Source organism: Dendrobates tinctorius, unplaced genomic scaffold, assembly GCF_039654945.1.
Source record: "Dendrobates tinctorius isolate UK_male_01 unplaced genomic scaffold, ASM3965494v1 ptg000075l, whole genome shotgun sequence".
NCBI lineage: Eukaryota > Metazoa > Chordata > Amphibia > Anura > Dendrobatidae > Dendrobates > Dendrobates tinctorius.
Window position 1 is genome coordinate 11,297,625 of NW_027361743.1, and position 27,821 is coordinate 11,325,445.

Consider the following 27,821-nt stretch of genomic DNA (forward strand, 5'->3'; position numbering starts at 1 on the left):
GCATTACACACGGACAAATGATTCTCTATGGGGTCCCTCGCACCGTATATTTCTCATCCGTATTCTACGCTCCGTGCCAATCGCAGCATGCTGCGATTGTCAGCGTAAGCGTACTACGCCTGTAGTACGCCAATGCAAGTCTATGGGTGCGCAAAAAATACGGATTACACACGGACCACACATGTGACTTGCGAGAAATACGCACCCGGTGTCTTTTAGCAAAGCCGGCAATTCAGTGCGCTATACAGTAAACTCACACTGACAGGTTTAATAAAGAAACCAAAGAATAGATATATACACATAGAATACACACATATATATATATATATATATATGCATTCTATGTGTCTATATCTATTCTTTGGTTTCTGTTATAAACCCTGTCATAGGGATCCATTATATGTCCATTTTGCAAGCCTGCAAGCAGACATGCGCAAAATACGCGACCACACCTTGCTTACGGATGACATACGGAGCACTGTTTAGGGGCCATTCAGCCGTATTACGCATGTAACATACTGACCGTATTTTGCATCGGTTAGTGTGACCCCGGCCTAATACTACTGGAATATCCCAGACCCTGTGCGGTGGTGTGGACTAGAGACAGATTGATAGCTCAGCTTCAGTCGACACGGTCAGGAGTCCAGAGGCGGTAGAGCTGTGGGTTATTGGGTAACTCTGAGATAACTTAGGTCCAGTGGGGCTGAGGTGGCAACGTGTAGGCCAGACCTGAAAGTGATAGTGAATAAATTTGGACATGTCAGGTTGGGGCAAGGGTATCACTATAGAGGGCTGTGTGAAGCACAAAAAAAAAGGAATTCAGGTCAGGCAAGTCATATTGTTGAAATGTCAATCAGCAGTAAAGTGTCGCCAGGTGTAACCAAAATGTCTGTGCCTCTGTCTAAGAAAGATGAAGATGTGAACACTAAGTGTTGAGCCTGCTATCTCTTGTACATACGTTACACCAATTTCATCAGAAAAGATTATTTTATTTTTATAAAATAGACTTCTACCTTCCTTGTGATCATGAGATATCTGTGGCTCCTGCACCATCTGAGGGTTTGCAACCTAAAAGCACTAATAACACAGACTCAAAGGAACCCTTTTTACTCATGCCTGGGGTTGTAGAAGTATATGATGACCCATGCGACCCTTACAGGGTCACTATTATGTTGGCGTTCGTGCTGGTACTATTCATATGGGAACTCGGACTTACAGCATTCTTGAGGACTCTATGACCCTTTTCACTATTTATTTTATTACTCTGGCTGGCCCTATTCACAGGGGTTCGCTTGCCCACCTTTTTCTTGGGGACTCTCCACCTCATAGTTTTTATAAGGGCACTAATGCTGGCACTATTCATGAGCATAATCTGGAAAAAAAAATTTAACAGCAACACTCCAGCTCTTACTTTTCAAAAGGGCACTATAATTGGCACTATGTATGTGGACATTGCCACTCGCGAACACGGGGAAGTCTAGTGCACGGTACAACATAAACCAAACAACAGAATGGAATAGGGAGAGGAAGGCCCTAACAGTAGGGAGCGAGGGATGGGACACCTGACTCCAACCAGTGCCTATCCCTAAGCTCCCATAACGCCCTAAGCGGGTCCTTCCCTCGCCGCCATCATGTGCTTAGTCCCTAATTGTCACATCAGTATTCCCTGGCTAGTGCACTGGCCGGCAAGGATGCTAGCCTCATCACTGCAGATGCTAACAACACAGGGGAAGTAACAAATACGAGACATACAAAAAAAATGGAAATAATACTCATCAACTGCCTCTGCTGCAAAGCTCCAAACAGCAAGGGATACGGCACCAGGAACCCAAACTTCACAGAAACAGCAGACACACCTCAGAAACCACAGAACTCCTAACTCTTGGCTGGTCCTCATAGATTAACTCTATTACCGACAGTGAGCTGATGCGTCATTTAAAGGATGGTGGGAGTGGTCACCACCCACATCAGCTGACCATCAACAAAGCAACTACCAGCAAGGATACTGACATTAACCCTTGCTGGCCCAAAAAGGGAAAAAGCTACATTTAAATTTCACCAGAAACCAGAGCTGCCAGGAATCCAAAAAATGAATTGTGACAGACATTCTGTATGTGTAAGGGACAAACACTGACAGAAGAGGGCCCCTGTGTAACAACAGTATATGGGCTCTTTGCAGCCCAATAACTCATCATAATGCACTCTTAATGTGTCTGTGACAGAAGCTGATTTCAGCTTTGAAGATAGAAGAGGACCCCTTACACCTCTTGGGCTTCTGTGTGGCTGCACCAATATCATGCCCTCCCCTGTTATGTGGTTCTGCAGCTGGAACTACTCATAAGGGCAATCTGGCTGCACTTTTCATGATGACACTACGGCTGGTACACTCATTCATGTGACAGTATTGTTAGGATGAATCAGTATAAACGTAGGGAGGTCTTGCCTGGGTTCTATGAGTGTATTTAGGGGATCTGGTGTTAGGTCTATATTATTTTTGGGGTATAGTGTGTGTTCTGCATTCATTTTTGGGGTGTGCTGAAATATGTGGTCTTTCTTAGGTGCAGAGTGTCCTACATAAATGAGTGTGGTATAAGCAAAAAAAAATCATTTTCGTCTACCCCTTTTTGGAATATCAAAGATATTCCTTCTCAAAAGTTGGCGTCATACATACACTGAGCCTTGTAGGCTGGGAGATTTGCTGTTTACGACCAACATGTCTGGATCTTCATATCTCAATTTTGGGTAGAAGGTATCGTTTATATGATGTAGTTACTGCATCTAGCATGATGAATTTAGGCAAAGCAGATTTGATTATTAGCCTTTTACATCCACGCGGCCTATATAACAGATTATCATCTTGCTCTTATTTACATCGTAGTATTAATATTGTATACAATTATTTTTGGAAAAATATATGGATAATTGTCCTCTGGAAAAGTTCTCTCAACTCTATGTAGTCTTCAGGCCCACCCGTTCCTCTAGTTCATGTTCACTGAGAGGAGATGGATTCTTCCAAAATACTTGGCACACATCCCACTGAACGGGCAAAATCTTTTTCATGAATAAAACCTGCGCCAGATGTGAAGTGACGATGATGGTGATCAGACTGACCAACATGGTAAATGTCTTAAAGGGAAATAACTGCACATACGTATCATCAACCAAGATGCATCCCGGGTAGTGGAGCACCGGAGGAATTTTTAGTGAATTTTCTCCTCCTAGGAGTCGTAATAGAAAACCTAAGAAAAATCCAGCTGCTGAACCGTAGACGTTGGTGCTGGGGATGAAGAGGGCGCAGCAAAGCTGTGGGAACAGCAGAGCATATACAAGCTCTCCACTCAGGAACCAAAGGTCATACACAGAGTTGGAGAGGAAGGCCAATCCCATGCCTGCAGAGCCCAGCAAGATCATCGAGAGGCGCATGACCCATAAGACTTCTCGTTCAGAGGCCTGGAAATTAGAGAAAAACATCCTTATATTTCATTCAAATATAACAGGAATAATGTCCATCACGGTATTTGTGGTGACCATGCCCTGAGAGCTACTAAATTAGCAGCTGTTGTGGATTTTTAGAAAGAGAGTTAGAACCATCATATTAACTATTGGTGGTGGGAACCTGTATTAGACTGAAGCAGGGTGTTGGAGAGGTGACTCAAATGGCAAGGAAATGGCAAGGATGAGGAAATAAAACACCATGGTTACAAGTCAACACCTAATCCATACCCAATCCCTGTCTCAGGGTAGTAGGGCTACCCCAGGACAAAGAAAAGCTTGGGATAGAACTGCTTTGCGGGACGTTGGGCAGTGCTCATCAACATGTCTCCCAACTATCTCAGATCCAGTGGGACAATACAATGTCTGGACAGTTGTCTCGCTGTCCTGGGAGATGTTTCACTTTCAACTGCATCAGCATTTTTAGAACGCACAAAAAGATACACTAGCTGCTGGCCCGATTCTAAAGCATCGGGTACTCTAGAATAGGGCCAGCAGGAGATAAAAATAAAAAATGTGATATACTTACCTTCCGACGGCCCCCGGACTCTGCCCTCCTCTCCACGCTGCCGGCATCTTCCGTTCCCAGTACTGCTTTGTGCCAAAGACCGCTGCTGACGTCCTCTCGCGAGAGCGTGACGTCATCAGCGGTATTTCACGCAAATCAGTACTGGGAAAGGAAGATGCCGGCAGCGGAGAGGAGGGCAGAGTCCGGGGGCCGTCGGAAGGTGAGTAGATCACTATTTTTTATCTTAATTCTATTTTTTACACGTTTATGGTACCCAGGGTCCGAAGGAGTCTCTTCTCCTCCGGACCCTGGGTACCGGCTAGCGCCGGGCGTCAGTGGCGACGCAGCCGCTGACGCCCATGCGCCCGGAGATGACCCGCGGCAATCGACGGTCATGGCACGGTAGCGGTGGCGCGTCCTTGTAATTGCAGACTGCGCCTGCGCCTGTTGCTGATTGGTTGCGGCCTGGCGGGGGCCTGGCAGCCGCGACCATTCAGCGCACCGGGATTTCGGTTACAGACAGACATGATAAGGCGTATATATATATATATATATATATATATATATATACACACAGTGGGGGGATAAAAGTATTTGATCCCTTGCTGATTTTGTAAGTTTGACCACTGACAAAGACATGAACAGTCTATAATTTTAAGGGTAGGTTAATTTTATCATTGAGAGATAGAATCTCAAAAATAAAACCTGAAAATCACATTGTATAAATGATATATATATATATACAGTATATATATATATATATATATCGTCAAACCAGTGCAAAGGGAGTATTACTGGGGGGTTGAGAAGGTGACACTGTGAGGCACAATACTGTGTATGAGGAGCATTATAATAAGTGGACGGAGTCTTAGGGGCATCATACACCATCAATTGGCCTCATCACACAAGGTGTTCCACGTTCCTGCCCTTCTGAGTTGGGAGGTATGCTCATGAGACTTAACTCCTCTGGGAGTGTGGGAGGTCTCCCAAGTTTTCAGGATCGTCCCGAATGTATGTAACCTTAGCATATAGACCAGTGCTTGAGAATCATTGGTAATTATGCCATATGTTTTGATCAATACCAGAGGAGACAATCACAATTTTGGTAAATAGTTGGCTAATGTGAAAGTTGGAGTAAACTCCTATTGGGTTCTACATAACTCTTTCACTAGATACTAAGATGTCACAGCAAGATGGATAGCAATTTAATGCCAGCCTCGTCATATGATGGGCCCCATGTTAGTCACCTTCCCTGCCTCTGCTCCAGATCTGACAGACGTCCTGATAGACTGGCAGATAATACATAGTTTTTGTCATAGTACAAGAGATCCTCAGTTTAGGGCTATCTGACAATTATCTGACAACTCACTGTTTTCCGTAGTATCTTCTTGTAGATATTGTAGGCAAACATAGAGCTGGCTGACAGAAGCGAAGAGTCCGCAGAGGACATAACAGCCGCAGCGATGGCTCCTAGCCCGGCAACTGACACATAGGTTGGACATAGGTACTGGAGAACCAGAGGAAGAATCATATTTGCTTCATTTCGCTCATATGGCGTTGGCAAGCCGTAGCTAGTCTGGTTCCAATCTGAAAGAAATACAGCAAGTGGCAGATGGCTGCATCATAACATGGAATCTGCAGTTGTACCATTGTATCCTTCACATTTAAAATGGCATTTTCATCTTAAAATTTTACTTCATATCACTATTTTGTGCCATACCATCCTGATAGGAGGGGTCCACCGATTACAAAAGGCAATGGACAGATCTCCCTGAGGCACCCAAGAAGAAGTCTTACCTATGTAACCCCCACCGACTGAGGAATTCACATGTCTGTCGGCTAGCTACTACTGCCGCCTGTAGCTGCAGGTCCCCACAGTCACGATATACAGAAAATTACTCGATGAGCCCAGGGATGGCAGTAAGTTATTACACACCCATATCCCAAGGCATGTTATGTATCTGCTGCATGAACCTGAGAAGTACAGGTAAACTATAGGAATGGCCGACTGGGAAACACAGTGTGTCTGCACCGGGGCCCGGAGGTGGAGGGGGCCCCTGCAGAGCTGCTAATAATGAGGGTAATCTGGCCTGTTTATCCGGCCCCGAAGCTTCGGGAGGGGGCCCTAGACAGACTGCCCTCATGTGCGGCCGGCAGGGAGAGATCCCTGCAGCTCCGCTGCCTGCAAGAGAAAATGGAAGCAGAGCTGCAGCGATCCATCCTGCTTCCTGCCCGTGCTTCCTGTCTCACACAGCAGTCAGCAGGGCAGCTGGATGACATCATCACTTAGCGCTGCGACTGTGCCAGTGAGAGGAAGCTGCCGGCAACAGTGATGCTATGGCAGCAGGAAAGCATGTGGAGAGGTGAGTGGTGCTGTGTGCGTGTGTGAGCGAGTGTGCATGCGTGTGTCACGCTATGGGGGAATGTGCAGAGAGGTGAATGGTGCTGTGTGTGTGTATGTGGAGGAGAGGGCAATGATGGGGGTGATGGGGAGAAGGCAATGATGGGGGTGACGGAGAAGGCAATGATGGGGGTGGTGGGAGAGAAAGCAATGATGGAGGAGGTGGAAAGGACAATGATGGGGTGGAGGAAAGAGCAATAATGGGAGTGTGGGGGAGGAGGAAATGATGGAGGTGGTGGAATGGGCAATGATGATGTTGGTGGTGGTGGAGAAGAAGGCAATGATGGAGGTTGTGGAATGGGCAATAATGGGGTGGTGGGGGAGAATGCAATGATGGAGATGGTGAAGAGGGCAATACTGGGGGTGAGGGAGAGGATAATAATGGGATGCAGGGGGAGGAGGACAATTAGGGGTGTGGGGGATTTGGATGGGAGGAAGGGAGATTTATAATGGATTTAGGAGCAGGGGGAGGTGGAGGAAGATGTTATCGCTTATTATGTCCAACACAGTCCCTTAGTATATAGTGTACTCACTTATGTATAGCACAGTCCCTTAGTATATAGTGTCCTCGCTTATTATGTATAGCGCCATCTCTCAATATATAGTGTAGTCACTTTTTATGTATAGCATAGTCCCTTAGTATATAGTGTACTCACTTACGTATAGCACAGTCCCTTAGTATATAGTGTACTCACTTACGTATAACACAGTCCCTTAGTATATAGTGTGCTCACTTATTATGTCTAAAACAGTCCCTTAGTATATAGTGTACTTACTTATTATGTATAACACAGTCCCTTAGTATATAGTTACCAACTTATAATGTATAGCACAGTCCCTTAGTATATAGTGTACTCGCTTATTATGTATAGCGCCATCCCTCAATATATAGTTTAGTCACTTTTTATGTATAGCACTGTCCCTTAGTATATACTGTACTCACTTATGTATAGCACAGTCCCTTAGTATATAGTGTACTTACTTATTATGTATAACACAGTCCCTTAGTATATAGTATACTCACTTAATATACATAACACCATCCTTAGTTACATAGTTTCCTCTTTTGTTATGTATCACACCATCCCTTATTACGTACCATCCTCCCTAGTTATATATGATGCCGTCCCTTATAATATAGCTTCCTCTGCTGTTATGTACAGTGCTGTCTCTTACATAGTGTATTCTTGTTATTTTTGTTATTCACAGCGCCCTCTTTTATTACATAGTCCCCTCTCTTGTTAGATATAAAATGACTGCTGATGGAGGAGCTGGTGACCAGACTACCATGGGAGCCATCATTGCATTATACAGCTAACGAGACAGGACGGTAAGTAATAAAAAAGAGACTATATATACTCCAACATGTAAGGGACGGTGCTGTACATAACAAAAGAGGGTACTGTGTAATAAGGGACGGCAATACATAATAAAGGAGACTATGTAATATATATGCATGTATGTGTGTGTGGCTATATATATATATATATATATATATAGCCTTGTTGCCATAAAAGGAGGGGGCCCAGGCACATTTCTTGTACAGGGGCCCCAACTGTCAGTGTCCGCCCCTGGAGAAACATCTATCAATTCTTCAATTAGCAGAGACCATGTGGAAAAGACTTTTGAGAGTGAGCGATGCTCTTCCTCACGTATAACTTTAGAGTGATTATATCCAGCACAATTTTGAAGTCAGGAACTTTGCAACCTAAGACATTTTGGAACCTGAGGGTGTGTGCACACGAGAGCTGAGTATTCACAGCAGATTTTACCATGCGCCGTGCAATTGGCGAAAACGAAAATGTGAGGCTTTTCTGCACAAGACTGAACAAGCTCTGATTTCCATGAGCTTTTTCCCCCATTTCTTAATATAGCCCTAAAACACTGAATGTTTTTCCAAGCAGGCCAATTATTAATACAGAGAACTTTGTGATGTGCCATGGATGCTGTGTATCATTACTTGGTTAGACCTACATTGTGGTACTGTTAGGTCCCAGTCACACGTCTGATTTGTGTGAACATGATCTATCTTTATTTTTACTAATGGAGCACTTGTCCATTATAGTACATCAGCCTTTTCATGTGTCTGCATTTTTATTGCTTCTCATCATCATTCCAGAAAAAAAAAAAAGACGAATGTCTGTTTTAATTCAGTCCCCCCCCTCCCCCCCAAAAAAAAAAAAAACTAAACAAATCTATACAAGTGAATTCGTCTGCAACATAAATTGAGACCTTCCCTCTCTTGCTTTGACTAGTTGACTGACTGGTTGCTAGTAGAAATTTGGAAAAAAAACGGATGACTAAAGGATGGTAAAAATTTGCAATCAGATCAAAAACGGATAAAAATTGGATCTAGCAAACTGATGACATTGGGTCATTTTTACCTATGAGAACAAAGACTGGCTTCTAAATTTGGCCAAAGTCTTTACTATTGATAACATTGATTATCTACTTACCGGTGGAGGCCGCCACAGCCCCAATGAGAATAGATGGAATACCCATGATGGCGCAGAGCACTCCTGAGAGATAGGATGTCACCATCGCTTGCTTGGAAGACGATGCAGCAAGGACTCTCTGAAAGTAAGTCTGCCATGCAATGCCTCCCAGACTCTGAAATAAAAGCACTAACAATCTAGAGATATTCTATTCTATGTTCTAGAGAACAAAGACTCATATCAAGTTGATCCATTATCCATATTTTTTTAAAGCGTTGTCCAACCAGATCATTCTCAAGATGTTCACAGGAGAATGAACAGGATGATTAGAAGGGAGCGCCATGTTAGAGGACCCCTCTATGTCCTCCAGCTTTCTAGAAAATTGGCTCCAGAGTATATGATATCTGAAGTGAGCCACATTGGAGATAAGGACCAATATGAAGGATGAAGAAATAAATACTGCTCAACCATATGACTCACTATAGACTGGGTTTAAAAAAAACTTGTTGTGTCCAATAAAATTGTCAATAAGCCCAGACAGTTTTAGAGCAGATCTGTGTGATCTCGTGAGACTTAAAAGGGTCTTATTTCAAATGTCACAGAGAGAAGGCATTTCCCCCCGCTTTACCCTTTACTCCCATGATCCAGAGTTTCCACCCCAACCATCTCCTCCCGGCATGAGGAGGAATTCGTGAAGCAAGAAACAATGGAGTAAGGTGGGAGGGATATCAGTTCTGATGAGCGTGGGATATTGACTATGTTACCTATAATGTGTTCTGACCTTGTCGATCAGCTCTCCGATCCCTGTCTGACACGTGACAGTACGCATTATGCAATGTCAAGGCTTGTTCAGTACTTGCCCACAGCCTGTATCTGCACAGCTTCTTTGGGTCATGTCCAGGAGCATAAAGGGAAGCTGGAACAGTCACAAAAAAGCTGTGCATTACCAGGCAGAGCACAAAGGACATCAGGCTTGGTCAGGGGGCTGGTTTGAATAACAAACAATAATCAAGCCACATTCTTCCCCTGATCTGTGACTGAAAGGAAAAAGGTCTAAGGAGTAAGGTTTCTCCTTGTGGAGAGTGACATGCCAGCTCTGGCTTGTCAAGGTAAGGAGGCTTATTCGCCGTGCAATGCTCCTCTGGGAAAATAATATACAAATTGCCTCTTCAGAGAGGAACAGGACTTGAACTCTATAGCGCCACCTGTTGGTAGTAGCGATCCTACAAGTCACAATCTACCCTTTAACAAGTCTTGTAATATGACTTAGGATAATAGCCAAATAAGAATCTCATACTTTGCACTCACGAGGGCCAATAGCCCGAAACACCGTGTCTGCAAATTGAGATTCTGATTTGGCTTTTATCCTAAGTCATATTACAAGACTCATTAAAGGGTTGATCGTGACTTGTAGGATCGCTACTACCAACAGGTGGCGCTATAGAGTTCAAGTCCTCTTCCTCTCTGAAGAGACAATTTGCATATTGAAAGGAAAAAGCCATTATAAGGAGGCTAGCTTGAATAAGAAATTAGTAGGCTGATTTGCGACATAGCATCCCACAAGGGAAGGGGAGCACTCAGAAGCTGCCACTCCAAACAGCAGATACTATGACAACTGAAAACATTACTAAAGATGTGTTCCTTTATAGCTACTGAAGTTATGTCAATGTGAATACTTTTTTTTTAATCTCCCCGATAAAATTTTGGTTGCGTGGAGAGCCTACTAGAGGGGGCTCAATTATAGAACTTCAAGATGGGGATCTGTAGAGGCCTGTTATCAAATTGTTTGGGTGCTCCAGCGATTGGACTTCTGCAATCATAGCCATTTCCTACCCCATTGATAAGGGATAACTTGTGATTTTGGAGTGACCGCTAGATCTAGATTTACTGTACACAGCTACCATAGAACAAAGTATTATCTGTATAAGTTCATGGATTCCGACCGTATGTAGATATATATTACTGTACATAATATATCGAAAATAAAAACCTCGTGATGCGATGCCAGCCTCTACTCAAAAACGAAATAACTTACCAGAAAAGCCAAATCATCCAACCATCTTGCAATGTACTTTGGTTGTATATTACCAATCCAGGGCCCTTGGTACACTCCATGCACTGCTGTGTAAGCAATGTTTTCAGATGCAGAATTTAGAAGAGTAAATGGTACACAAATCCACTACGTTTAAAATAAGACAAATGATTAGTATTCATTTCATATGTAATAAAAGTTAAAAACAATAAGGATCAGAGCCTGTCCATTATTTCACTTCACCCAAAGACCATATACACCCAAAATATAGAAACAGCCTTGAAACAGTGTTTTCATGGCGGCCATTTTGAAAAACAAACAGGAAGTGCAGTTATCTTAGTTTCCACCGAGGCCAAACTGAGGATAGGAGGGTGTTAGGTGGTATAATAGGGTTGTCGGAGGAAGTAGTTATGAATTTATGGATTCAAAAATATATGTATAATCAATTTGGACAATTTTACATTTTTGAGAGGATATTGTTTTAGAAGGGTTCCCAAAATTGACATTTATGACAATTATAATACATTGGTTGCGGACAGCTGAACCAATTTCATAGAGGACCTGGTCCTTGAAGAGGTGGCACTGGCCATGCATACGAGTATGTTATAATATGTTAAAAAAGAGAGTAGAGATGAGTGAATCGATTCAAAGAGAATCAAATTCATGTTGGATTTCAGGAAATTCACAGGTCCGGGCGAATTTGAACAATTTGCGAATCGATTCACGCGATTTGTGAAAAGGATGCATCAGCCGCAGAAGGTTCACATGACCTCTGATGCAGCCACATACGCTTCCACATAATGCCTTGCAGCTATCACATCACATGGTATGCAATGCAGCCAATTAGGAGTCTGTATAAAAGCCAAGTCAGGTAACACAGCAACCATTATAGGGTAATTTATGATAGTGAATTTATATCAGCGCTCACAACTCAGCAATAGAAATAAGAAGACAAAGCCCTAAACAATTGGACAAATATGCCAGCCTGTCATGTATTGTAGAAGACTGAAATAGTCTGTAAATAACACAGATAGTCAATCGATAGGGTGTGTCGCTGAGTCACTTCTCATGGACAAGCCATGAGATGGTATAGTCAAGGAGTTCAAGGTCAAAAGCCAGGAGGGTACATCATACAGAAGGAAGAGACAAAGGCGTAGTGTCAGGATTCAAACCTAGCAACTCTTGTGCACCAGGCAGCAGCTCTTCCCTTTGAGCTATTCAGTTCGCTGGATAGTTTCTTGCTAAATCAGATACTAGTACCTGTGTTGTTCCAGATTGTCTCCATTCTGAGTTCTTGATTATCTCTACCCCAAGTTCATGATTGACTCAACCATGTGATCTCTCCTGATTGAAGACTCTACTAAACCTGTTACATATTTAGGCTGAGTTCACACGTTGCATTTTTTTCGCGTTTCCGCGGCAGTTTTAACCACGCGATTTTGCCGTGAAAAAAAAGCATTCCATGCATTCCTATGGGATTCCACAATGCTGTGCTAATGCTGCGGTTTTTACCGCGGCGGAATCGCTTCGCGGTAAAAAACGCAGCATGCTCATTAATTTTGCGGAATCGTGGCGATCCCGCACCCATAGCAATGTGTTGTGAGTTCATTTTCCCCTTCACCGTCGATGTCTGATGAACTCCCTCTTCTGGTGAAGGAAGGTAGTGAGGCTGATTACCAAACACCTGATCTGGTAGATGATGACTGGGTAACAGGAACTGCTGACTGGATATAAGGCAGCCGACGCCCTTCTGAGTCGCTGGTGATTTCTCTGCTGGATTCTTGGAGACCAGTCTGATTCTTGCTTCCCAAAGCTAAGTTTTTGCTCTGCTATTGAACTTATTAGTTTTGTTTACCTTGTTTTTTGGAGTTCAGCCATCCCCGGTCGGGGGTGTGCTGAGTTCCATTTTTGTCTCTGATCAGTTTGTCTTTTTGCTCTGTCTTCAGAATTTACCTGAGTTCTGATATAGTCTTTTTGAAGTCCTAGCGACTTCAGGGCCTGTTTTTCCTATCAGACGGTTGGGACATTTTTTGGTAGGGTTTTTTGCGGATTGCAGACAGCAGCTTTTCTATCCTGTCCTTTTTAGCTAGCTTGGGCCCCATCATTTGCTCAACCTATCTTTCTATCTTTGTTAGTGTTTTCATCTTGCTTCACCGTCATTATATGTTGGGGGCTGCCTATTGCTTTGGGGTCTGCTCTGGGGCAGTTTAGATTTCCCCTTTCTTTCTTTAGGCCTATTTAGTTCTCCGGCTGTGATCGAGGGGTCTAGGGCATCGTAGGAACCCCCCACGGCTACTGTTAGTTGTTGTGGATAGGATCAGGGGTCTGCAATCCGATAGCTACCAACCTCTCCGGTTTTCTGGACTTAGCTTGTATTTTTGTTTTTTCCTCCTTCGGTGACTCATTCATAACAGGAATGCATTGTTCCGCTTACTTCCCGCATGTGGCTGTGCACACCATGCGGAAAGTAAGCAGAACATTTGCGGATGGTACCCACGGTCCTTAGGAGAGGAGACTGTCCTCCGGGCTTTGGGTACCATATCCCTGCAAAAAATAGAATTTAAAATAAAAAATATTGTTATTCTCACCTTCCGACGTCCCGCGCAGCCTTCCCGCCTCTCTCCACGCTCTCGTTCCCAGTAATCCTTTGCGAAAATGCCCACGAGACGTCGCGATCCCGCGAGAACGTACATCATTGCGGGCATTTTCGCAAAGGATTACTGGGAACGGCTGCGCGGGACGTCGGAAGGTAAGAATAACACCATTTTTTATTTTTTTTTACATTTTATCTTTTACTACTGATGCTGCATAGGCGGCCTCAGTAGTAAAAAGTTGGTCACACTTGTCAAACACTATGTGGGAAATTCCCACGCAGCAATGGCATAAAGTGAGACTAGGGACTTTTTTTTTTTTAAGTGGCGGAGGAATACAGTGCGGAAGGATACCTACCTTCCGTCATTGGATTCCTGCAGCCCGTAGAGAACGGCAGCATCATCTGATGCTGCCGTTCTCTACCCAAGATCGTCGTGGGACACACTCGTGGACTGCTTCGGATCGTGGGTGAGTATTTTTGTGGTTTGTTATGTTAATATTTATTCCGTAGACGACAATGGCTTCGGGGAACAATGTGACAAGTATTGGTAAGTATGTTACTCTATGTTATATGTACTGTATGTCTATGTATGTATTGTATGAATGTATTGTATGTATGTAGTATATATGTGGTATGTATGTAGCATGTAGTATGTATGTAGTATGTATGTAGCATGCATGTAGCATGCAGTATGTATGTAGCATGCATGTAGTATATATGTAGTATGTATGTAGCATGCATGTAGTATATATGTAGCATGTATGTGGTATGTATGTAGCATGTAGTATGTATGTAGTATGTATGTGGTATGTATGTAGCATGCAGTATGTATGTAGCATGCATGTAGTATATATGTAGTATGTATGTAGCATGTAGCATGTATGTAGTATGTATGTGGTATGTATGTAGCATGTAGTATGTATGTAGCATGCATGTAGTATGTATGTAGTATGTATGTAGCATGCAGTATGTATGTAGTATGTATGTAGTATATATGTAGTATGTATGTAGCATGCATGTAGTATGTATGTAGTATGTATGTAGTATATATGTAGTATGTATGTAGCATGTAGTATGTATGTAGCATGCATGTAGTATGTATGTAGTATTTTTTTTTTTTTTAACATTTAACACATTAGCCGGATGATGGGACTACTACTGTCCCATCATTGGCTAATGTGTCAATCACTGTCATGGTAGCAGGCATCGCCAGATGGGACTTGTAGTCCCATCGGACGATGCTTGCACAGACCCCCGGACATCAGCACAGCCCCCCGGCAGGCCGGCACAGCCCCCCGGCAGGCCGGTACAGACCCCCACAGGGTGCACAGACCACCGGCAGGCCGGCACAGCCCCCCGGCAGGCCGGTACAGACCCCGGGCAGTCCACACAGCCCCCCGGCAGGCCGGCACAGCCCCCCGGCAGGCCGGCAGAGACCCCCGGAAGGCCCGAAATGACGGCGCATCATGATGCGCACACACCGCGCATCATGATGACGTCAGGCCGTCAATCAACTGAACTTCCGATTCCGATGCCGAATTCCGATATTGAAAAAATATCGGAAGTCGGTATCGGAATTCCGATACAGCAAGTATCGGCCGATACCCGATACTTGCGGTATCGGAATGCTCAACACTAGTTATAAACTTCTGTGAAGCCCATGGGGGTTCAAAGTTCTCACCACACATCTAGATAAGTTCATTAGGGGGTCTAGTTTCAAAATGGTGTCATTTGTGGGGGGTTTCCACTGTTTTGGTACATCAGGGGTTTTCCAAACGCGACATGGTGTCCGATCTCAATTCCAGCCAAAAACGTCAAATGCGCTGCTTCCCTTCCGAGCTCTGCCATGCGCCCAAATAGTGGTTTACCCCCACATGTGGGGTATCAGCGTACCAAGGACAAATTGCACAATAACTTTTAGGGTCCTGTTACCCTTGGAAAAATAAGAATTGAGGGTGAAAAGATCATTTTTGTGGAAAAAATATGATTTTTTAATTGTATGGCTTTATGTTATAAACTTCTGTGAAGCCCATGGGGATTCAAAGTTCTCACCACACATCTAGATAAGTTCCTTAGGGGTCTAGTTTCCAAAATGGTGTCATTTGTGGGGGGTTTCCACTGTTTTGGTACATCAGGGGTTTTCCAAACGCGACATGGTGTCCGATCTCAATTCCAGCCAAAAACGTCAAATGGCGCTGCTTCCCTTCCGAGCTCTGCCATGCGCCCAAATAGTGGTTTACCCCCACATGTGGGGTATCAGCGTACTCAGGACAAATTGCACAATAACTTTTAGGGTCCTGTTACCCTTGGGAAAATAAAAATTGGGGTGAAAAGATCATTTTTGTGGAAAAAAAATGATTTTTTAATTGTACCGCTGTACGTTATAAACTTCTGTAAAGCCCTTGTGGGTTCAAAGTTCTCACCACATATCTAGATAAGTTCCTTGGGGGGTCTAGTTTCCAAAATGGGGTCATTTGTAGGGGGTTTCCACTGTTTAGGTACATCAGGGACTCTCCAAACGTGACATGGCGTCCAATCTGAATTCCAGCCAATTTTGCATTGAAAAAGTCAAACGGCGCTCCTTCCATTCTGAGCTCTGCCATGCACCGAAACAGTGGTTCCCCCCCACATATCAGGTATCTGCGTACTCAGGACAAATTGCACAATAACTTTTGCAGTCCAATTTCTCCTGTTACCCTTGGTAAAATAAAAAAAATTGAACCTGAAGTATTTTTTTTATGAAAAAAAGTTAGATGTTAATTTTTTTTAAATATTCAAAAAAATTCCTGTGACGCACCTAAAGGGTTAATAAACTTCTTGAATGTGGTTTTGAGCACTTTAAGGGGTGCAGTTTTTAGAATGGTGTCACTTTTGGGTATTTTCTATCATATAGACCCCTCAAAGTGGCTTCAAATGTGATGTGGTCCTAAAAATAAAATGGTGTGGTAAAAATGAGAAATCGCTGGTCAACTTTTAACCCTTATAACTTCCTAACAAAAAAAAATTTTGGTTCCAAAATTGTGCTGATTTAAAGTAAACATGTGGGAAATGTTAGTTATCAAGTTTTTTGTGTGCCGTATCTCTGTGATTTAAGGGCATAAAAATTCAAAGTTGGAAAATTGCGAAATTTTCAAAATTTTCGCCAAATTTCCGTTTTTCTCACAAATAAACGCAAGTTATTTGAATGAAATTTTACCACTAACATGAAGTACAATATGTCACGAGAAAACAATGTCAGAATCACCGGGATCCATGGAAGCGTTCCAGAGTTATGACCTCATAAAGGTACAGTGGTCAGAATTGTAAAAATTGGCCCGGTCATGAACGTGCAAACCACCCTTGGGGTGAAGGGGTTAATAGTCACATTTTACATCTGTGCGTGCTGCACAGATATTGTGCTCTGCTGCCATGCTTTTCTTTCTACACGTATTACTTCCTGCCTAGCATTTCTTGTCTATGTCATTTTTTGGAAGGAAGGCTTGAATTTTGTTAACATAAATAGATATAATACAAATTAAAAAAATATAGACATTTAACTGTGCATGTCTTTTTTACACTTCTGTTCCTTACTAGTCCAATTTGACAACTGTAGATGCCACACCTATACTGCCACCCGATGCTATATTTTTCATTCTGCACGTCCATCCAGCTAGCATTTTTTGTTATGCTCTTTTTGGCATGGGTTACATAATTAAGGTTGAAAAGATTGGCAAAAGTTATCTATAATGTTGTACAAAATGTATGGCAAAAGAAAATGTGCAATGGCAATATAAAAGAAAAGAAAATCCATACCAATAATAATAATGAAGAAGTCGCGAACAGCGGCAGCACCACCACCACTACTATTGGCACTAGCCATCACGGCTGTAAAGCTATAAAGATTACAACTGGTCTCCTTTGCCTCTGGAAAGCATATTGGTGGGGAGAATATGGAATATATAGCTCATCACTCATCTCAGTCACAGCAGGATGTTACCTCTGACAGCGACACTGACAGTTTGAGTCAGTGTTCTACACAAAATTGTCTGACTGTTTATAATAGACCATTTATAGGACCATTTTTTTTAATTTCTAGACAAAGTCTGTCTGTGCACTATGCTATTAAATGGGCTGCTGGCTACTATCCATTTCTATGATGATGAGGTATCTGTGACATTACAAAGCCTATGCTGTTTTTGTGTCAAACAGCTTGAAAGGGTTTGGATACAGCCCTAAGAGACTGAAGAATTGCGATTTGCTGACATTCAAATTTTGAGGAGAAATTACTTGAACCTGCTGTGTTCAATTTCAAAAGGTTGAATAATCTCATAGAAACAATTTACGGGTGCCACATAATAGGTACTTACTGATCTCATATGTTGATATCTACAGTAATAGATGTTTCATAAAATCCAGTTCAAGGAAAATCTATGTAAATTTAATTGTATTTGTGGCAGATCTGACAGCCAGCACTCCTATGTGCTCTCAGAAAGTAATGTACTCAAGTTTAAGGCAGGTGAGGAAAAATGTTGCACAGTAAGAATGCTTTCAAAAATAGAATTTTAATACTTTATTTTTCTCATTTAATAAAATGCAAAATGAATGAACAAAACATACATCTAATCAACATTTGGTGACCACCCTGTACCTTGAAAACAGCATCAGGCTGTCCAAACATCTTGGAGCACTGACCACAGATCCTCTGTGGGTTTCGTTTGTGCAAATCCTTCTGTGTCTTCATGTAATCCTAGACAGACTGGATGATGTTGAGATTAGTGGCCTGTGGGGCCCGATCATCATTTCCAGGACTCCTTGACCTTTTTTATGGTGGGGATAGGTCTTAATGACATTGGTTGTATGTTTGGGGTGTACTGCTGCAGAATAAATTTGGAGCTAATCAGACGACACCTCTCTGGTGGAATTACACAATGGATAAGTATCTGCCTCTATTTCTCAGCATTGAGGACACGATTAATCTTGAACAAATCCCCATCTCCATTTGCTGAAATGCGGCCCCAGACTTGCAGGACCCTCCACATGCTTCACTACTGGCTGCAGACATTCATTATTATGCTGTTCTCCAGCCATTCGGCAAACAACCTGCCTTCTGTTACAGCCAAATATATCTCATTTTGACACGTCAGTCAAGAGCACCTGCTATCATTTTTCTGAATTGCAATGTTTTCGTATATAGTTGAGTTCCTTGGCTTTGTTTCCATGTTGAAGGTATGACTTTTGGCTGTAATCCTTCCATGAAGACCAATTCTAGACAGACTTCTCTGAACAGTTGATCTGTGTTGCTAAGGCTGGTTTCACACTAGCGTTTTTTTGCGCTGCGTGCGCATACACTATCTGCCCCTATGTTTAACATGGGTGCGCATTGTCTAGCGTTTGTATGCGTTTTTGTGCGCATGCGCTTTTTTGCAGTGTGCGCCTATGCGCGCCGGACGCACCCTGTTGCATTTTCTGTGCGCCCAACCTGTTTAAAAAACGCATGCGCACAAATGCGCAAAAAAAAACACATTACAGTCTATGAGAACGCTGATGTGCGCATGGACATGCGCACGTCAGCGTTTAAAAACGCATGCGTTTTTAGAGTAAAATAGGTTAAGAGGCATGCACAAAAAGTAAGCAAACGCATGCAAAACGCTTATGCGTTTTTTGCATGCGTTTGCACCGCGCACTCAGCGCAGAGCAAAAAACGCTAGTGTTAATGCCAGTTCTGAGCGGATTACACTGCTAGATATCTTCTGATTTCAAAGGGAAGTAAGTATGATGTGTCTTTCTTCTGCTCCACTGGTTCTACGGTCCTCAACATAGCCACTTCTTGTTATCCTTAAAGCTAAATTTTACACACCTGTCCTAGGTCCGTGCTTTGCTTCCCTCACCCCAGGCCACTAGACTCTGCTGTGCTCCATATCATGCTTTGTAGATGCCACAACATGATTCCATGTGAGCATCTACACGGGCCTATATAAGGCTCAACAAGACATACACATGTGTCTTGGTATTAAGACTTCAGTGTCGCTAGACTCTGGCTTACCCTACACACCCTGACCATCTCAGCTGCTATCTGTAGTCTTCTGGACATCTGCTGCTCCTGCTTGCCTGTGGTCTCCTGAACGTCATTCGCCTGCTTGCCTGTGGTCTCCTGGATGTTTCCCACCTGCCAGCAGTTTTAATCATCCCGTCTGCTTGCCTGTGGTCTCCTAGATGTCTCCCCCTGCCAGCAGTTTCCATTATCCCGTCTGTTTGCCGGTGGCCTCATTGATGTCTCCCATCTGCCAGCGGATCCCAGCATCTCGTTCGCTTGCCTGTGGTCTTCTGGACGTCTCCCTTTTGCTTGCATGTGGTCTCCTGAAAGTCTCTGACCTGTAGATGATTCTAAGCATCCCAACTGCTTTCCTGTGGCCTCCTGGACCTCACCCATCTGCCTGAGGTCTCCAACATCCTGCTTGCCTGCAGTTTCCTACATCCCACCTACCTGCGGTATACTATCCTTCGGCTGTCCATGTCCCACCTATCTGCTGCACCAACACCTCTGGAGTGTGTGCCCACACTGACCTTGGGCTTAGGAGATCTACCCCACCTGGTGAGTCTAACACTGAGAAATACAGGAAGATATTTAAGATATTTATCCATCATGCAATACTATAAAGGAGGTGTCATGATCCAGTGTTGGATCTGGCGGTATTAAAAGCACAACGTGAACTTTTTTTACTTTGGTTCAGTTCAAAGGTGTTTTGACTGTCCCCGGTGGTGGTTAGCGGTATCGCACCATAGGTTTAGGTTAATGTTCACTTAATTAGGGATCAGGTGTGACTCCCTATAAAGGTGTGCTTAGGGGGTTCACTCACGGCTGGTGATATTTCTTTCTGAGTTGTTGGAGAGCCTGGTGGAAGGATGGAGCGGGATAGGAGTCCTGCGCAGTCAGCCAGAGAGGATGAGTGCCAGCTAATGGTGTCTGCAGGAAGGACTGGCATGGCTTGGTGGAGTCGCAGTTTGTGGTGTCGGCGGGAAGTGCGGGCATGGCTTAGAGGAGTGGCGACTAGGAAGAGAGTTGCACTCAGCATGTTCGACTTGGTTGCTGAGAACTGGACTCGAGCATGCTTGGATTCTTGGCAGAGGCTGGACTCATCTTGGGACTCTGTGTACTGGACTGCTGCAAGTGGTGATGGACTCTGCTCCCAGGCTGCACGATGGTGACGGATCCAGTTATGTGATGGATCAGGGTGGAGGAGAAGATGCACATAGGTGGTGGGCTCTGTTGCTAGGAGCGCACGCAACAGAGCAAAGCTAAGTGGTGTTTCCCCTGTATTGTCTCTTTCCTCATGTGTGTTGTTAGTGCAGTGGTGGGATTAGTTTCCGCACCGACCTATTCCCTAGTGAGGGTTTAGGCTCAGGGCGAGCAAGGGCGTTAAGGTACGCGTGCGGCGACAGGTGCGGAGCCTGTTTAGGGAATGTGAGGAGTGTAGGGACACTGGCTCAGGGGAGTGCAGGAGGTCTCCATTTCTCCATTCCCTATCGCAGGGCCCACCATTGTTAAAGTTACCCAGGTTCCCCCCTTTATTATTTAAATGCGCCTTACTGGAGGCGGTGTTTCCAGATATTGTATGTATAACGTGTAATACCTAAATTCGCCAGGTGGAGGCGGCGTATCCACCTGCACGTTTTTATTATTTAAATGCGCCCCACTGGAGGCGGTGTATCCAGGGTCACGTGTGTTATGGGTCCGCCTTGCGGTAACATCTGCGTCCTGACACACGTGATCATGACAGGAGGCATCTGTTGACCCTAAATTTATTCTACAGCCGGACAACAGTCTCCAAACATACAACCAATGTCATTAACAACTATCCACAGTGTAAAGAACAAGAAGTCCTGGAAGTGATGATCTGTCACTCCCAGAGCCCTGATCTCACCATCATTGACTCTGTCTGGGATTACATGAAGAGTCGAAAGTGATGTCCACAAAAGATCTGCGGTTAGTTTTCCAAGATGATTGGAACAAAACTTCCTGACAAGTTCCTTCAAAAACTGCATGCAAGTATACGAAGAAGAACTAATGCTGTTTTCAAGGTAAAGGGCGGTCACACCAAATATTGATTTATATTTAATTTTTATTGATTCACTTTACATTTTGTTAATTAATAAAAAATAAACTATTAACTCTTCTATTTTTTTATCACATTTATGCTTTTCAGCATTTTTCCCACTCCTGCCTAAAACTTTTCCAAAGTGCTGTATGTAATACTTCAATTCCCCCAACTTCATTTTCAATTTTCGTTCTAATTTTTACATTGTTGGTATACTGTCTTCTATGATCCTTCGCATGTAAAGATATATAAACATTTAAAAAAAACAGCATCCCAAACGGGAAGGACGTTAAATAATATAGACACACTTCAGTTTTCTGGCGTCAGTCAAAGTCCGTCGTCTTGATGGAACGACGGATCCGTCAAAAATAGTGGAAAACAGATAACGGATGCAACGGATCAGTTTTTTTGATGGATCCGTCTAGCGGATCCTCCCAAAACACGGATCCGTTTAATCAGTCGCATCTGTTTTTTCATACATTTCTTCCGTTTATTGATGGATCCGTCAAAACTGCAGACTTTGGAATTTAAAGAATACGATGAGAGAGAGAGCGAGAGAGAGCGATTTTATTTTGGTGCCAGAAAGGCTTTTGGGGTTAAATTAAAGGAACAGAAATGAAAAAACAGAATCCGACGACAGATCCGTTTTTTGACGGACAGTGACGGATCCGCCGCCCATAGGCGTCCATTCTAGCTGATGACGGATGGTGATGGATCCGTCACTGTCCGCCTTTTCGACTGAGACAAAAAAACGTTCCTAGGGACAATTTTTCGGCCGACGGACATCTATTTTTTGACGAATCCGTTGCACGACGGACGTAACAGAAGGCCATCCGTCACAATCCGTCAGTAATACAAGTCTATGGGGAAAAAAACGGATCTGCCAGGCAAATTCGTCGGATCAGTTTTTTCTGCTAATGACGGATTTTGAGTGACGCCAGAAAACTGAAGTGTGAAACAGGCCTAAGGCTATTGCGCAAGGGAAAACACTACAAAACTCTTTCTACAGTTTACTATGTATTTTAGATATTTTTTGCACTTCTTTAGACAGTGGACAGATGAAAAGAAAGAGTGAAAAGGCCTAAAACATCCTGCAAAATTTGCACCAAAATTTTGACTCAAAATATGGTTGTAAAGTAAGATAATATTGATGCAGGAAATCTGACACACAGGCCGCACCCCTGCACTACTCTAGATCAAACTATTTATAACCTTTGGTCTTATCTACCATTTAGCATATTTTTGACAATGTTTTGCTTTAAGATAATTAGTATTACATTGTATTACATTAAATACTATAGTAGTAGGGACTTGGACCAAGGGTGTAACGATCACGATCGCAGAGTGTGTGATGAAGGGGGACCCGTTAATGCCAGCGCAGTTTTCAGCTTGATTTGTGTCTGAGGAAGTAACCCAGGATAGGAGACATATACAGTATATCAAGATGGGCCCAGGATGGGAGACATATATACCAGGATGGGCCCAGGATGGGGGACGTATATACCAGGATGGGCCCAGGATGGGGGACGTATATACCAGGATGGGCCCAGGATGGGGGACGTATATACCAGGATGGGCACAGGAAGGGGGATGTATATACCAGGATGGGCCCAGGATGGGGGACGTATATACCAGGATGGGCCCAGGATGGGGGACGTATATACCAGGATGGGGGACGTAGATATCAGGATGGCGAACATATATATCAGGATGGACCAAGAATGGGGGACATGTATACCAAGATAGGGATATATACTGTATATACCAGGATGGTGGATATAGATATCAGGATGGGGGACATATATACCGAGATGGGCTCATTATGGGGGACATATATAACAGGAAGTGAAACATATATGTGGTGCCCCCAGGAGTATGGTCGCCACAGTGGCATTACCTTCCTCCTAGGGAGTGTGATGTCATGCCTGGAAGCAATGAAGGGTCTCTCTAGCAGTTAACCATGTCATGCAACACAGTTCCCACTCCAGGCCAGCAGAGGGAGCTCTGAACCAGAATTGGGGGAGGAGTGCTCTCTGAGGGCCAGGAAGGGAAATTAGTGTGAGGAGGGCAACGAGTGTAGACGTGTGGAGAGAAGCTGAAGGTTGAGCTGAGGAAAGAGAGCTCCCTCCCAGTGATAGCGCATGATCTGGAGCCTGGTCTCCACGGTTGTATGGATACTGAAGGTCCTGCAACAGAAATCAGAGGAATAGGAAGCTGTAAATACTCTATCCCAACTAAGACTCGGAGGCACAACAGCGACGGGTAAGCCAAGAGAGATAGAGGGCTACAGCTGTCTGCCATACGAGGTAGTTCTAAGAGAAGATAAGAAGGAGGAACTTCAGTGTAACACAGTACTGGATGTACCTCAAGCCAGCGCTAGGAAGGAGACTACACAACCCATCTGATAGAGAGATCCCTGAGTTGCTTCCAGGCTAGCCTGCTCCTGTGCCATCTGTAACGAGGACCCTGAACTGCGTTTGCCAAGTAAAGGTAAAGAAACTGCACCCTGTTGTGTCCTTGCCTCCTTCCTGCAACATCCTCAGCACTGCTACATCTCTGTGCCAAACACTGCACCCTCTTCCTAAACATTCCGCTACACTGACCTGGGACCAACAGCCCTACCTGTGGAGGGCTACACCATCATTGCTGCACTACACCATCTGTCCCAGAGGATCTGCTTGCAGCGTCGGCTTAACACCTCCCTTGCCGAACACCACAGGTGGCGTGTCACAAATCACTTATAAACTTTATTCCCAACTCAACCCCTTTTACATGGGCGCCCAGGGCCACGGACCGGGTCACCGCTGCTGTGACAATCCCCTCTGATAGACCGGTCCGGTACCGAGTACCCCACAGCCCTGGGAGGGCGACCCATATATACCTGGAAGGGGACTAGGATGGGGAACTATACTACATAATGGGGAAGGGGAGGCAATACGTTTGTCCTTATAGGACTAAGAACGTTACAAGGGCCCATATATCTATGTAACGTGCAGGAGGGTCCAGGTCTAAATTTTGCATCAGGGCCCATCAGACTCTAGTTACACCACTGCCTAGGACTCCAAAACCCCATATTAAATAAATAAAATGGTTCTCATGTATCACTCACCAGACTGACGATCATAAACAGTAGCTGGATGACATCTGTGTAGGCGACGGAATAGAGGCCACCGAGCAAAGTATACAGAATGACTGTACAAGCCGAGATTATAATAGATAAGTATCCCTTGACATCCAGGATAACCCTGACGGTGGCTCCTATGAGAGAACACAAGGCTGATGAGATTATTCTTACCTATACCACTGTAGTATACATACGAGGGCCCAATTTATTTTTGCATCTGTGCCTTTTTCTCCTGCATTTTGGTATTTTTCACCTGCTTTTGAATTACGCCAAATTATTCTTTTAATATGCGTCATTTTTAAACAATAATTTTTAACATACATATGGAAATGTACATTCAAAAGCATTTTCTTTAGTGAAGAGCGAGTATACTCGTTGCTCGGGTTTTCCCGAGCATGCTCTGGTGTCCTTCGAGTATTTTGACGTGCTCGGAGATTTACTTTTCGTCATCTCAGCTGCATGATTTGCGACTTGTAGACAGGCTGAATACATGTGGGAATTCCCTAACAAGCATCCATTCCTCACCATGAATTCAGGCTGTCTGCAAGTCGCAAATCATGCAGATGAGACAACGAAAACTAAATCTCCGAGCACACCAAAATACTCGGAGGATACCCGAGCAACGAGTATACTCGCTCATCACTAATTACCACTAGTTTCTCTGACTGCCAATGTCATCCCCTACATATCTCATCTAAAACCAAAAGGGGAAAATTTATCAAAAGTTTTGGAGTACACTCTACCTATCGTAATGCATAGTTATGGAGTACACTATACCTATCAAAGAAATGGCACCTGACATGCGTTTCACTCAAGCTTCATCAGATGGTTTCCAACTAAATAGGGAGCAGAAACAAGATCTATAGGAACATTATCACCCCAAATAATAGATTACCACTAGTGATGAGCGAGTATACTCGTTGCTCGGGTTTCTCCGAGCATGCTCGGGTGTCCTCCGAGTATTTTGGCGTGCTCGGAGATTTAGTTTTCGTCGTCTCATCTGCATGATTTGCGACTTGTAGACAAGCTGAATACATGTGGGAATTCCCTAACAGGCATTCCACAATTCCACACATGTATTCCAGCTGTTTAGCAGTTGCAAATCATGCAGATGAGACGAAGAAAACTAAATCTCCAAGCACACCAAAATATACGGAGGACACCCGAGCATGCTCAGGAAAACACGAGCAACGAGAATACTCGCTCATCACTAATTTTCTTCGCTTACAGATTCTTAATTTCAGTTTTTTGATTATATCACATTACAATTTGTAAGGTCAAAATACAGAATAAACAGCACATAAACTCCCCCCTATATTCCTTCTCCCCACACATGCAGGAAATAGTTGTATATTTCTTTTCGTTCATCTTAATCCGAAACCGTTATAGAATATTTAGTTTGCATCCATAATTTATATTACTTCTTAACCAGTGTCCCTACCACCTATTCCATCAACATTCAGATCAGCTATTTTCAACTTCCCCAATGTTCCACCCATGTCCTCCAATATGTACCAACCATATGTCTTTTCAAAGGGTTTCACAATTCCCTGAAGTTCTCTGTTTGAATAATTTTTAATAAGTTAAAAAGCTTTTCCACTTTGTCATGAGTGATTTTATACTCTCTTCCTTGTTACGTTCTGCTTCCAGCCATTGTAAGCAAGATAAAGTCTTCAATTGACCTATTATAGTTTTCCGATTTGGAATGGAAACACTCAACCACTCCTCTAATAAGCTTCTTTTGGCTATCAGACAAATTAAGTGGAACATTGGAGTTAATGTTTCCTTCGCTTTTTGTTGTGTGGCTCTGTGGCGCCCCTGAGGCTCAGTCGCCACAGAGGTACTGCGCCTCCTCCTGAGGTGTGGTACCCCACCATCCAGGTAAGTTGGAGGCTCCTGACCACGCTCCAACACCTGCATCCCACACTCCCACACAACAGAGTAGTTCAGCAAAGCCACATTGCGGCTCCCTGCTTAGAGTGTAGCAGAGAACCTTTGGTGGCTCCCTGCTTGGAACACTAAACGTGCTGGGAGGTGGGTGGAGTTAGAATACATAAAAGAGTGGGAAGGTTTAGAATTGGGGAGAGTTCGAGGGCAGTCAGTGAGAGGGAGTCACTCAGAGAGGAGTGAGGAAAGAAGATCCCTGGAAGAGGCATGGAGGAAAGAGGTGCTGCAGCAGATCTCAGTGACCTGGGTCTGCTGGCACGGGAAAGGAAGGATGGAGAAAGACATTGAACCGAAATCTGATCTTCCATAAGAAGGAAAGACTAGTACGGAACGTAGGAGTAAAAGGGAACAGAGGACGTGGGTTAGAGGAAGAACTCTGCCTAGAAGTTCTAAGCGCAAGGCCGGGGCCTGGTCCCCGAGGTTGTATGGACACTAATGGTTCTACAGCAGACACCGGTGGAGTATCATAGAATCATAGAATCGTAGAGTTGGAAGGGACCTCCTGGGCCATCTGGTCCAACCCCCTGCTCAAAGCAGGATTCGCTAAATCATCCCAGTCAGATGTCTGTCCAGCCTCTGTTTGAAGACTTCCATTGAAGGAGAACTCACCACTTCTCGTGGCAGCCTGTTCCACTCATTGATCACTCTAACTGTCAAAAAGTTTTTTCTGATATCTAATCTGTGTCTCCTCCCATTCAGTTTCATCCCATTGCTTCTAGTCTTTCCTTGTGCAAATGAGAATAAAGTTGATCCTTCTACAATGTGACAGCCCTTTAGATATTTGTAGACAGCAATTAAGTCTCCTCTCAGTCTTCTCTTTTGCAAACTAAACATTCCCAAATCCTGCAACCTTTCCTCATAAGACAGGGTTTGCAGACCGGTCACCATTCTGGTCGCTCTTTTCTGAACTTGCTCCAGTTTGTTGATGTCTTTTTTAAAATGTGGTGCCCAAAACTGGACACAATATTCCAGATGAGGTCTGACCAAAGAGGAGTAGAGGGAAATAATGACTTCACGTGATCTAGACTGTATGCTTCTGTTAATACATCCTAGAACTGCATTTGCCTTTTTTGCTGCTGCATCACACTGTTGACTCATATTCAGTCTGTGATCTATTAGTATACCCAAGTCTTTTTCACATGTGCTGTCACTTAGCCCTATTCCTCCCATTCTATATATGCTTTTTTCATTTTTATTGCCCAGATGTAGTACTT

The 27,821-nt window shown here is 43.8% G+C and overlaps 1 protein-coding gene across 1 annotated transcript in view; it reads right to left on the bottom strand.

Annotated features, from left to right (window-relative positions):
• Positions 1-2,806: 2,806 nt before the first annotated feature.
• LOC141096415 (high-affinity choline transporter 1-like) overlaps positions 2,807-27,821 on the bottom strand; it is a 95,537-nt gene continuing 70,522 nt past the window's right edge. The window contains exons 5-9 of the mRNA XM_073582990.1: positions 24,646-24,794; positions 10,872-11,015; positions 8,858-9,011; positions 5,370-5,587; positions 2,807-3,450 (exon numbers count right to left, since the gene is read on the bottom strand). Of these exons, the coding sequence (XP_073439091.1) occupies positions 2,950-3,450; positions 5,370-5,587; positions 8,858-9,011; positions 10,872-11,015; positions 24,646-24,794 (1,166 nt within the window). The 3' untranslated portion in view covers positions 2,807-2,949. The remainder of the gene's footprint in view (positions 3,451-5,369; positions 5,588-8,857; positions 9,012-10,871; positions 11,016-24,645; positions 24,795-27,821) is intronic.